The following is a 13648-nucleotide window of genomic DNA, read 5'->3' as shown; positions in this document are numbered from 1 at the left end:
AGCTCGTCTCAGCCTGAGGTGGCTCCTGGTGCAGACTTGCCTCAAGTCTCTCACACTTGGCCTGACACTCAGTGAGCTCGTACAGGCAGTCCACGCAGGCTTGGAAGCAATTATGTTTTCTCCTGGTCTCTTTTTTCATGAGGCCATCCTTTTCTCTCAGCTGCTCCTGCAGCTTCTCCACCTGCTCCTGCAGAGACGAGGTTCCATTTTTGAGAGCCTTTATCTCATCCATGGCTCGGATAAGTTTGGCTTTGAGGCTCGTCACAGTGTCTTGTTGCATATTTCACAACGGAGACAAGAACTTCTTCTTGATTAAGCACGGAAGAAACTCGAGTTCAAAGAATTGATCCACAGTTTCCTCTCGTCTGTTCGGTTGGTTGTTGACTTCTGCTCGAATAGTAGTTGTTGAGGATTTGTTCTCGCAAGAATATTCTGCTCTCGTATGGATCTTGGCTGCAAAAAACGATTGTCTGCAGGTAACAAAATTAAATAGTGTTTCAGATTTAGGTGAAATTGATCTATTGACAGACATTCAATACAAAATAATTGGCACAGAGAGAGAGACACACAGAGAGATGGCTGGTTTGTGAGAGATAGTATCACTTTACTAGACTAACAGATTTGTTCAGGTCAAAAACACTCTTTTCTCTCTTCAGACCGTATAAATCTTTCATCTTTGCATCTAAGACATTATAGGATTCTAACATCACTGACACTGTGACATTAAAGCAAACTGACAACAAAGAATGATTTGCTTAATGAATCCTGAAGTGTTCTTTTATATGTACAGCTCATTTCAGCTGTATACTGTAAAGCAACTAAGAGCAGTTCATCAAAGTTTGATACATGTCACTTCCTGTAGCCAGCAGGTGGTGCTGTAATGATGAGTCCATATTGACACATGGATCTGATCAGGGCAGGATTGTGAATGTGTGAATGAGGTTTCAGGCTGAAAGAACAATGCACAGAGGAGTTATAAGAAATCCCTCTTTTTTGGCGAATCATCAAAATGTCACGCCACGCCATGGTCACACCGTGAGATGAAATCATATATACCGAGGTAGTTTATATCTCCATCTTGTTGAGATTACATTCACAGAACTTGAAGTTGATCTAATGAAAGCCCAAGGACTAGTTCATCAGACTTATTTGTTTGTCATGAAAAGACAAATGTCCCTATATATTCTTGTAGACGTCGGCCAATCTTAGTGCCGGGGCTTCACTTGTATTTTGAGGGAGACTGAACCATGAACACTGAAGTTACAGCAATTTTGTGTTTAACAGCGAATTGATGAACTTTGACGCCGCGCCACTAATATGGAGTTTGACGAAAGGTCCCAATCTCATGCCATTATCAATGTCTTGACATATTTTTGACAGTTTGACATGGTTGCAGTCAACGATGAGGAGGAATACGTCCAAGTGTAAGATGTTCCAAAAACAAGACATTTCCTGTTGCCACCAGGGGGTGCTGTGATTTTAATTCATAATTTCTGTGCAGATGTCATCAGGCCGGGACTCTTGTCTTACATGTCTAGTTTGAGTCGATTGCACCAGGTATGTCTGAGATACAGAACATTGTGTTATGATGGTGTGTAATCAAACTTTTACGTCATGCCACGATCACATCGTGTGATGAAAACTTGAAATTCGGGGTGGTTTATGTCTCCATCTTGCTGTGATGACACTCATGTCCATATGAAGTTGATCCAATGAAAACCCTGGGACAAGTACGTGAAAGAAAACATTTAGAAAAGGGCCAAAATGGCCAATATATCCAAAATGGCGGGCTTCCTTTTGCGTTTTGTCCATTGCATCTTTAGACTTTTTTTTGTCTAGTCATGTTACCTGGACTACAATTTTTGTGAAGATCGGTGAAAGATGACTGAGGGAGGGGCTTTTTTACTTAAATAGATCTGTTGAGCCATTTTGCCACGCCCATTTCAAATTACTCCAGAATACAATTACTTTTTGGGGATTTGAATTTCCTGTAAACTTTGGTAAGAATTTGAGCATGTCTAGGCCCTGAAAAAGCCCAAAAGGGAAATACAAATCCTTCAAAAATACAATAGGGCCTCCCACCGTAAGTGCTCAGGCCCTAATAAAGAATTGTTTTGCTGGTTACTGGTTGTTTCTGAATACGTTTGTAAAACTGTTACGGCCAAATAACTTGCAACAACAACAAATCCAAACAATCAAGGTTTTTAATATGTTATCAAGAACCTTCAATAAAAAACACTGACAATTTGTTAAGGTGCAGAAGAAAGTTTAGAAAAAACAATAGAATAAAATAAATCAATAAAAATTTCCAGTGTGTAGACTCACAAGATATACGTTGCAATTTAAAAAAGCAACTTTGGCTTCAGCTCCATGAGCTGTTTTCAGACATGAACTCTGCAGGAGCTCCACACAGTGACTTTACCTTTCACACATGAGCAACGAAGCCGGAGATTCTACGCTCGGACACGTTAACAACACAGGAACTATCCTCTGGTTTTGTTTACATAGACCCGCGTCGGCTCTTTCATTAAAATCTCTCTTTGTTTTCTTTTTAGCTTTTTTAATCTGTTTTGACTCTCTCCCGTGTTAGAGACGTCATCAACACACCTTCTCACTCGCAGTGAATCCTCCAGAGGATCTCATGCATTCGGAGTGTTTACCAGGGGGCTGGGAGGAGAACCTTTGGAGAATGTCCGGAGGCGCTCACTCGGACATTAGCGTTCTCACATACAGCCAGTCCCGAGAATGTTCGGAGGTTATCCAGAGTTCAGTGCATGTACAAGCAAATTTTACCCTCTTGATTCTCGTTGTTCTGGGTTTGGAACCTCTTGGTTCATTGCACTTATTGTAAGTCACTTTGGATAAAAGCGTCAGCTAAATGAAATGTAATGTAATGTCTAAAAGCAGCTCTAGTAATAAGTTAAAAACCATTATGAGTCCAAGCTACAAACAAGTAACTTCATACAAATCCGTTTGCGGTCATAGAGCTGACGTGTGGGGTTTTACATTGTGTGCAACAGGCACAGTGACAAAAGAGATGTTAGCTAAATACAGTTAGATCTTCACATTAGGCTGAAAAATACAATTAAAAGATTATAAAATCACTGATTATTTGGTTGGAGTTAATGTTGAATAAAAATCTGCAGAGCTGATGCTTCATGATGTCATGCCCTCAGCTGATATTCTCCTCCTCGACCACTGGGGGTTTTCTCACTTGCTTGGTTCAAACACTGCAAATGAAAAAAAAAAAAAAAAATTAACTACAACACTCTGGTTTTCTGCTGCTTTCCAACCGACATAAGCAGCAGAAAGGTCAGTGATGTCCACGGTTCAAGTTCACCACATGGAGACAGAGGTAGCTGAGGAACCTCTGATGTCGTTCTCGTTTTGTCTTCGACTCAGAGAAACTCCTGAAGGACTCAAATGAAATGCGGCTGTCGGACTCACTTCTCTCCCTCAGACCTTGACCGAAGCTGTGCACGAGTCTGACGAGGCCCCAGATTAAAACCACTTTAATCACCAGTGAGATCAAAGCTCCGGTGACGGCGGCGGCCTCCAGCGTGTACGTCTTGTTCTCAAACCATTTCTCTACCACCTGGAATTAAAGCACACCATCAATTTCCTGCACAATGTTCAAATGATTTTTCAGTGACTTGTTTTGAACATTATTTCAGGATTTTTTTGTGTTTTAGTGGCATTTTACAGTGGTAATGTCAAGTAATGTGCATCAGTATGATTTCGAGGTACTTGGAACTTGCGGTACAATATTTATGTTACATGTTAATCTATATCTCTGCTAAAATAAAATACTCTACTGTTAATTTGACACTTACTAGTTTTCATGATGAAGTTTAGCTGTAAATGTTTATGTTTATATATATCATACTACTTTATAAAATAAGGTTATAAATAGGTTATATTGTGCTACCCTACATGTGGTTAGCTTAGCACAAAGACTGTAAACAGGAGAAAAAATCTGCCTTCAGAGGAAAAAAACTGCTGATATTCCTTTTTTTTTATCTAAATAAAAAAATTAATTTTTGCTTTTCTTGGTCTTATCGACAACTCAGAGCAATTTACAGTAAAAGTCACATTCACGTCATGTAATGTTCTCTTGAAAAATGGTGGAAATGTTGAAAAACTCAATCTTGCAATGTTAGATTGATAAATTCCTTGATCCCCTGATCTGTACCCACAACTAAATGTAATGTCTTCTTCCCTGACCCACCCTGCATCCTTCCACCAAATGTCATGGCAGACTGTTCAGTGGAGTCTTGTGGAATCTTGTAAATTAAACATAAACATACAAAACAACCAACAACAAAACAGAACTTGTTTGATGGAGGTAGTAAAGAAAAATCCTGTGAGGTCACTAGTAAAGTCACATTTGTGAATTGCAAGTGCACTTTAAAATAAATTGACGCTTTGCTTCTACAGCTCCTCAGAAACACACACACACCAATTTTTATTTCAACCTTCACACTGTAGCAGAGAAATGTAAACATGGACATTAACAAAGGAGAAGTCTTTTTCCTCTCACCGTGTACATCAGGTAAACAAAGAAGGCGACTTGAGGAAGGTTCTGCAGCATGAAAACCCAAACCAGAACCTTGGCTTCCTTCAAAACCTGCAAAAAACAATGTGTATACATCCTCAGATTCTTTCTGAATTTTAATAACAATAGTTTGGACTTCTTTCTCATCGTGTGAACAGACGGTGAGTATAGAGAACTCACTGCGACGGCGCCTACAGCAGCGGTGACACAGGCCCAGACCACTCCAACTCCCAGGATGATGCTGTTGCGAGCAGACATGGCCGAGTCCACTGTTGTGATGAGGATACACAGACACAGCTGAAACACAACAACAACACATTACTCATGAAGCCGTCAGCAGGTCCCTGACATCGGGATACTGGCGTTGGCATTCGTTTCTCTTTCAAACACACACCCAGGCTTTTATGCACAGTGGCCATTTTGTACCAACTACTGATCAACAGACGCAGGAGAGACAGACGCCAGTTCCTCCTCCAGCAGCCACAGCAACACCCCCGACCTGAATGTAAGCACAACACGTGCCGAGCTCTGGGTGCGAGGCATCTGACCTGACCAGAAAAACTCGCCCTCGTGTTGTTCTCGCTGTCGACACTCTGATCGTAACAACTCCAGCCACACGCAGCAGGTCTCTCATGCTCTCTGGAGACTGTTCAAAGCACCTCTGACACAGATGGGTTCATCTCTGACTGAGCCTGGAGGAGGAAAAACCAGCTCAACAGGCTGAGGATATATTTACCACACAAAAACATTTATGTATTCTTTTATAATACTTCTTTTAAAAAATCCTTGACGCACCAGAAACCACAAAAAAGCAGCAAACCGTTAAAGTTCAGTCATAAACCTTTAATTTACTCCAACAAAATCAATGTTCATGTCTTCTCACAGTGTTGTCACCAGGGTGTTAAGAATCGGAAAACACTAAATGTTATTCCTGGCCTTGGCAGTGTTGACGTGTTTGCAAAGAGGAATGTGTGCGTGTACCTGAGCTTGCAGGTCAAAGGTCACCATGGAGAAGCACAGGTTGAGCAGGAAGTACTGCTCCTGCAGACTCTCCAAGGCCCCGCCCACACGGAACGCCATCATGTTGGGCCTCCGGATGAGCAGCGATGTGCAGAAGACGTGAACAACGCCCAGACACATGATGCACACGAAACGCACCTGCAACACACACACAACCCAGCTGGTCACGCTTTTATGTGACGTGATGTGATGTTACACTGATCAATCAATCTGTCTGTCTCGGTGTCCGCCAGTCCCTCCCTCTATCAATGTGTCTGTCTGTCTATCTGTCTGTCTCATAATCTGTCTGCCTGCCTGTCTCTCCATCTGTCCATCTGTGTATATCTAGTATCAGTGAGTGAAAACTTTAAAAACAGTGACACCAAGTGGTGGAATCATGAATTCCTTCACAGGACTGAAGTGGGAGGAATCATCAGCTGGTGTGAATCACTGTGTGTCAGTGAGGTTAATGTATCAGAGCTTTTGCTCCTGTTGTAATCCTGATGTGGGTGATTTCTCTCTTAAACCCAGTGATGACCTTGTGTAACACTAAAACTACTATTAGTTTTACAAGTTAGTGTCAGCACTCATGTGTTTGCCTGTTTTACAAAGTTACTGATGTTGATTTTATATTTGACTGGAATCATTTCCACTCCGAACAAAACAGAAGCCAGCCGGAACAACCTCTGTCAAAAAGACAGGCCGACATTGTTGAATTTCAGTGAAGCCTGAGAAGAAAACTAGAGAAACTATGTAGGATGAAAGAATTATTCTATAATGACCGAATATTAGGCTTTTTGATTAAAAAATCAATCTGTCAAAGAATTAACAAAGTAGGTCATCAAAAGATCTCAAGAGAAGAATTTAGGGTGAGTACTTCTAAAGTTGTACTTGCAGGTATTTTTTATTATAATTATGAAAACCTTTTCTAACTTCTCTGCATCTTTTTGGTGATAAAGAATGACACATTTAAAACATGTGGATCTAAATTCTCTAAAATAAAACCTTGACACAAGCATCATAAAAGATCACGTCTCTGTCACTGACACCAAATATGATTACTAAATGTGAGACTATTTGTGTTTGTCTTGTAAATCCATAACAAAAGTCAATCAATCTGTCAAAGAAAAAAGGAAGTAGGTTATGAAATGATCTTAAAAGAAGAACTTAGCGTGAGCACTTCTATTTACAACTTCTCAGCTTGTTTCTCTTTTTGGAGGGGCGGGGGGAGCATATAAAAAATATGTTGGATATATATATATATATTCTCTAACAGAAAACCCACGCATGAACATCATATAACTTCACTTCTCTGTCACTGATATCAAACACGATGACTGGGACACTGAACTTTCTGAACTTTGATACTGGAGAACAAGTCAGCAGAAACTCTGGAGGATCTCCGGAGTTCAGTGCATGTCTGAGAGCAGCTGATTCTGGGTCTTTAATTATAAAACTATTATAAAAATAAATCTGTCAAAGAAAATGTATTCTTAAAAAAATCATTTAGTGTCAGTACTTCAAGCACTGTCTTTTCAGATATGTTGTAATCATAATTGTGTCCTGCAGAGGGCGACCTACCAGCAGCTCTTGCTTGCTCTTTGACCCCAACACAGAGAAGTTGACCACCGATCGGATCATGACGATCAACACGCTGAGCACGAACACCACCAGCTCCTGTCTGTTCTCCTGCAGCACGCCACGGCTGATGTAGTAGATGCAGAACACTGCAGGAGACACAACACTGATGATCAGACACACACACACACACAGTTAATGTTCTCATCCAACCCATCACCTCTGATTAGGATCCTGATTCTGGGTCAACTGCATTTGCTCCATTTGCTGTCTGTGTATGTTGCATGTGTTGGACTGCAGCTAACAATAACTCCCCCTACTGATCTAAAAGTCATGCAACACAAAAATGTATTGCTTATAGTTGAAGTGCAAAGTGAGTGGAGGTCAGCGGGGGAGAGGGGAGGGAGGACAATCATGGCACGGTACAAGGCAACCCGGCCTCATGCCGGCACCCTCATCCTAAAACTGTGGCTGCTACTACAACTACTCAACTTGTTTCATGAAACCAGATTATCATGTTTGCACGGACACTCCCGTAACCATCGGTAATGATGCAAACTCCTCCTTATCACAAGGAAGCTCGAGCACACGTGTACATGCATCTCATCCTGTGCTGTCGTCAGGCTGCGGGCACGAGCGATGACATCTCTCCCCACTCATGAGTCTGATGACAGTCAACTATTCTGTTAATGGATCGACAGAATATTTATAAAATTTTTGTATTTGTTTGAATAATTTTCCTGAAGCAAATATTTCAGTAGTTTTAGCTTCTAGCTCTACTTTTTAAGATAATACTGCTCTTCTTAGTTTTTAATAACTATATGTTGGTTTTAGCCAAACAGCTAAAAAAAACAAGAGATTTAAAGAAGTTACCTCTGTGAACTTGATTGTAATTTCCAGCTTTAATACTTTATAGATCAAATGAGAAAATAATCTTTAACGATAGTGATAGATTTACAAAATAATGTCAGGAAATTAATCTCCAGAAACACCCACAGCATGCATCATGGGATCTTTTCAACACAGAGTGGACACCACTCCACTGTTGTCTTCTCTTTCATCACATGATTACACCAGCAAACCTTGTGTAACCTTGACCTGACACAAGAGATGTAACTCACGTATTCCCACCATCTGGATGAGAGACACGGAGAAGTTGTCCTCATCGGACACGTCGGTTTCCGTGCGCTGCTTGTAGACGCTGGTCAGCGTGAGGCCAAGCAGCGCCAGCAGAGACGCTATGGTGAAACAGAAGTAAAGCTTCAGCAGACATGACAGCTCCGACCACCGCTTTATCTGCAAGAGGGTGGAGATGGAGAGAACGAGGATTGTGAAAATACTTGTCATCCAACTGTCGCCCAAACTGGCACATTAAGCAAGAAAAAGACTGATTTCACAACTGAAGACACAGTTGGGCGGAGAGAACAGGATTTCTAAAAGGTTCAGTGTGGAGGATTCACTGGATTCTGGCAGTGAAGTCTGCCTCATCCCTCTCTTCCAAATGTTTTAAAGAACCTGTGATAATATACAATATACAATAACAAAATTCGACTTGTCCATTGTGGGCTAGTGTAAAAATACAACATGGCGGCCTCCGTGGAAGAAGAGGCAGAACAGCTTCTGTTGAATTGGAGGGCTCGTACTAAGGTAACGAAAACACAAGGGTTCTCAGTTTCACGTGAAGTACATGTATACTCTAATAACTACATTATTATATCAGAATATATAATAAATAAAAAAACATAAAATGTCTTCTAATGGATCATTCTAATCCATCAGAAATATGAAACTCTCATGTCGGGCATCAATGGGGACGCAAATCGATCCCCTTTGATGTCTTTATCACTTTTTGGTCCCTGCTAACTGAAAGCAGTTAGGTTGTACTCCCACTCTACCAAGTACTGTTTTTAGATCAGCTGATTTCAGGAAGTGCAGCGTTGGCCAGAGTTAACAAAAATACCAGCAATTTGGTCATGGAACATGTACTATATGCAAGTCCTCAGTTTCGAGCTTTTTAAAAGGAAGGAGTTGTTGTTTACTCCTAGATGTATTTCTTTGTGTCTTTGTGCAGCTCTGAGTGTCATACTAGATAATAAAAGATGTTCTACATTATTCAACCTGAGCCAAGGCATACATACTTACATACAGGGTTAGCAGCATACAGCGGTTTAAATAGGTTAAGGTATTTTTCTAAATGCACTGATCAGTACTTGGTAGCAGCCAATACGCAAAGGTCCAGGTATTGGAATCAGTATCTGGGAGAGAAAATCTCATTAACTTAACACCTCTTTCTAAGCTTGTATTTAATGAGATACAGAATTCATTGAAAGATGATTTAGATTTGATATATTACTGCAGAATCTCAGTTTTTCCTGTTACACTTTTCCCTCCGCTTCATTACACGGTGTAAATAAAGCTGAAGTTGAACGGCAGACACACGGATGTTTCAGCATGGTTTTGTCATGACACTGGGATGCAGGCTCGAGCGTCTCACCGGTCCACATGGCGTTGGGATCAGTTGCTGGTGTCTCGGCTGCAGGTTCGGAGACGGAAGGTCTTGCCTCTCCTGGGGTCTGTTGCCCAACAGAGGACTGCAGTGTAAATTAAATAAAATTTAAAAAAAACAATTAAAAAGCACATGCAACAGTATTAATGGAGCCTTTAAACATTTTAAAGATCTCCACTTGAGTCGGCATGAACATGCAGAAACTGGCTGATCCAAATATGTACTCTCAGATAAAGTCACATGAAGATGAAGGGAAGAAATGAACATGAGGACGTGAAAATGAAAGTAAACCGGTTCCCACAGAGCAGAGGAGGCTGCAAAGAGACATCCAAACACAGAGTCAGGCAGGAAACTGTGGGAGTTTCACATTAAACTGTTCTGAGCAGGGAGGCAGAATAAAGCCCCCCCACATGACTGCAGCAAGCACATGACTGAGCAGCCAACAAGCCTCTGTGCTGTTACTGCTCCTCTGTTCTGCTCAGGCACACACTCTTATTTTTAAATTATTTATATTGGTATATAAAAATAAAAGACAAATCAGGACATGCCTCTGTGGGAAATCCTGAGCTGTAAATAAAACTAAACTTATATTATATATATTACAATATTCTATCTGCGGGATTAAGTCATGTGGCCATTGTTTATTATTGATCTATTTAGGGCCCGAGCACTGCCTGACAGGTGAGGCCCTATGGAAATTGTAAGGATTATTATTATTATTATTCAGGCAAATTAATTGACTTTTTGAGGGCTTTAACATGCCCAAATTCTTACCAAAATTTGCAGAAAGTTAGAAAGTGGTGAACATTTATGTATTCTGGAGGAATTTTCAATGGGCATCGCAAAATGTCTCAACCGTGCCCCCCGAGACCCCCGGAACGAGTTCACATTGACCGATCTTCACAAAATTCGATACACAGGTGTCTCATGACCAGACAAACAAAAACGTCTTAAGGTGCAATTGGAAAAACACAACAGGAAGCCAGATATATTGCATTTAATGGCCATTTTGGCCATATTCCACATTTTTACTTTGAGGTACTTGTACCAGGGCTTTCATCAGACCGATTTCAAATTGAGATGAGTGTCATCACAACATAACAAGACGGAGATTAAAAGTTATTCACAGATAGATTTTTCGTCACATGGTGTGACCGTGGCGTGGCGTCGAAGTTTGATTACATGCCAATAAAACACGATGTTCTGTAACGCGGACATACATGGACCATGAATCCTTCGATGCTGAGCCGTAAACAAACAACTCCACTCCTGCAGTGTCAGTCTTCATAGATCAAAGGAAACTTTATGTCTTGCAAAGGTCACGTCTCTTTCTCTCTCAGAACTGGGACATTTCCTCAAACCGTATCAACGGCGAAGGTTCATCCTTTGCCAAAGGAGACGATGTTGTCATAACTCCACTGTGCATTGTCCTATCACCACCAAACTTCTGTCTCATGATCAGAGTCAAAGCCTGAACAGCTGTATGTGTCAAAATTTCCTCAGTCATTATTTCTTTTTTTCAGGCAAAACGCATGCAACGCTTCAAAATGCATGTGCTCGGGCCCACCCAGTGCTGCTTTGCAGCTCTAGAAATTTTATTCTTATTAAAACACGATGGTCTAAATCTAAAATCAACACTGTGATAATCGAAGGATATTCAGCTTTTTACTAATTCTATTTTATCATAGTAATATTAAAACATTATAAGCATTATCCCATATTATTTCCTGTTAATATAATTTTATCTGTTTAGTATTAGTTTCACCTTTCAAAAAAAATCCCTATTTGACATTTAATTAGGAATGTTTCTTCATATCACTAGTTTGCATGAGCAGGTTAAGGTCCATTCAGTTATGTTTATGTGGATATGGAGACCAGTAGATGCCTAATGATCCGATCTCTAAAAGTCCACACAAAGTGTGTCTGTGCCCTGCATTTTGCATTTTAAGGCACTCTCTAACACCAAGCCCTTTTATAAGTTTTATCTTGCTGTGCGGGTAGTGTTAGTTAAACATTAGAGGAGTGAGGTCCCATGACATGAAAGAAGAAGCTGAAACAGGAACAGCTGAGCTGAATCTGCTTGGTTCACTAACCCAAGTGTGTCGTTAAAGGGTTTTTGTGTACTTTAAGAAGCCTTTGACAACTTGTAAGCAATGATGGCAGAGTTTTCCCTTCTGTACCTTCCAATATCATAACCAGGACTATAAGTTTGTTGCTGCTCTTGTTCTTAGGGTTTTTAAACTAAGCTTTTTCAATAGTTTAATAATTGTATCTTTTACAAAGAACATGCTCTAAAATAGAACCAATGAAAATCATTGTCACCCAGAAGCTGGCTATGATCAAGTATTTGTTAAGTCAGGAATCATCACTTCTGTAGTGTTGAGACACTGCCCTTTTATCACTCCGGTATAGGTAGATGATAGCGACACATAAAGATAGACGCAGGGATCAAACCCCACTGGAGGAAAACTATGGAGCAGCGGCGCCCCCTGTCCTGGAGACACCCTGCCCTGGAACCTGTCCAAACACCAGAGGGTCAGACGCTCTAAGTCGGCCTCAGGGGACGTCCTGGATCCAGCAGAGAGGGCTGTGATTCGCAAAGCAGGTAGGATAAATATACTCGTTTCGACTGTATCTAAAAGCAACTAATATTTGACCCCCAGTGGTTGAAGGTGTCACTTGTTGTGTGTAGTACAACTTGACCTCACTGTCTAGGCTAGAAAACACGTATTGTAAGTGTTAGTGCAAAATTATAAGGGACACAAAATTTAAGTAGAAATTAATAAATAAATGCAGGAATTAATAATTATATACATGAATAAATGTATAATAAATGGATCCACGCCTGCGAGCTAGTTCAGGCAGCTAACTCGAGCTGCGCTGCTCCAATCATGTGACATACCTCACTCTCCACAGTCATCTATAATACAAACCCAACTTATTATTCTGTTTAAGATGATGAATCACTCCCATCACTCCCTTTGCTTGAAATGAAAAAGGAAATGAAAATTTTTAATTTTTTTCTGTAATAAATCTTTTATTTATTTATTTCTACCTATGTCAATTTGTCCCTCTAACAAAAGAGGCAATGGTCAAGGCAAGATAATGTTGGGACTGTAGCTGGCGAGCTAAATGCTAGCATGGTGGGAACAAGCTAGCATCAGTCACAAATCTCTGTACTGTTAGCTCGCAACTTACAAGTTGTCCTCAGACTTGTACACCTTCAGAAGTTCCTTAAGAATGAAAAAGAAAATCTCTCTGAGCTGCTTACTTTCATGTAGCAAGCTCATTAGTGTAGTTATAAAAAAGAAAATAGGTTCACATTGTGTCCTGAAGAAAGCAAAAGATGAATCTTCTGTCAGATTCATTGTTTGTTTGTGTTGCAGTGAAGGAGGTAAGGATGAAATAAATGATTCTCCCTGACTATCCGTCACATCAAATTTAGCACTTTAAGATGGACTAGAGTCAACTCCACAAACTGGTATGTAAACGTTTGACTCAATGTGCAACATTTATTATTAATAATATTTCACCCATATTATATTTAAATTTTTGAATACAGGGGGATACGACATAAAGACCTAGAGATAACACAAAACACAATGTAAACCCACTGAATAAGAACAAATAAACAACAAACTAGTTAAACTAACTGTTATTTACACAAATGTGTAGTTTCAATAGTTCCTGTCAGGTTTAGAGCTGCACAGGCAACTTGGGGAGTTTTAAAAGAACATGAACTCAGTTCTCATATCCTGAGCTGTAGTTTGAAATGTTCGAGTCTTAGGCGACTTGTCACATGTCGAGAAACTGAGAAACATCTGTGAACACAGTCTGCTCCTTTTCTCACGACGCAGACAGGCTGGAAAACGAACATCAATAAGAGTTGAACAGAAGCTGCTGACCTGATCTCGTCCATTTCCTTGTGGAGCAGGAGCTCAAGTTTCTGTCTCACATTCTGACAGTCTGTCTGTGTCTCTGTCTGTCTCCCTGTCTGTGTCCACCTCCAG

At 40.5% G+C, this 13648-nt stretch overlaps 1 protein-coding gene across 2 annotated transcripts; it reads right to left on the bottom strand.

The window, feature by feature from the left end:
* Window positions 1-2190: 2190 nt before the first annotated feature.
* On the bottom strand, window positions 2191-13648 carry LOC133004941 (uncharacterized). Of its 2 annotated transcripts, none has more exons than XM_061074503.1 (9): window positions 13544-13648; window positions 9627-9723; window positions 8254-8428; window positions 7136-7281; window positions 5537-5713; window positions 4736-4852; window positions 4541-4627; window positions 3448-3595; window positions 2191-3230 (listed from the first exon to the last, which is right to left on the bottom strand). In XM_061074503.1, exons 1-9 carry the CDS (start codon window positions 13555-13557, stop codon window positions 3211-3213), a joined length of 981 nt encoding a protein of 326 aa, XP_060930486.1. In that variant the 5' UTR covers window positions 13558-13648; the 3' UTR covers window positions 2191-3210. The 2 variants fall into 2 exon arrangements, with proteins under 2 accessions (XP_060930486.1, XP_060930487.1); XM_061074504.1 differs by having other exon boundaries at window positions 9627-9705.

The sequence above is a fragment of the Limanda limanda genome, chromosome 7, assembly GCF_963576545.1.
Source record: "Limanda limanda chromosome 7, fLimLim1.1, whole genome shotgun sequence".
Taxonomy (NCBI): domain Eukaryota; kingdom Metazoa; phylum Chordata; class Actinopteri; order Pleuronectiformes; family Pleuronectidae; genus Limanda; species Limanda limanda.
Note: the sequence above shows the minus strand (reverse complement) of the source record. Positions and strands in the feature narration are given on the sequence as shown.

Coding starts and splice junctions, on each gene's coding strand:
- LOC133004941 (XM_061074503.1), bottom strand. Junction 7,282..8,253: donor CATCCAGATGGTGGGAATAC/GTGAGTTACATC, acceptor TGTCTCCTGCAG/TGTTCTGCATCTACTACATC. Junction 3,231..3,447: donor TCAAGGTCTGAGGGAGAGAA/GTGAGTCCGACA, acceptor TTTCATTTGCAG/TGTTTGAACCAAGCAAGTGA.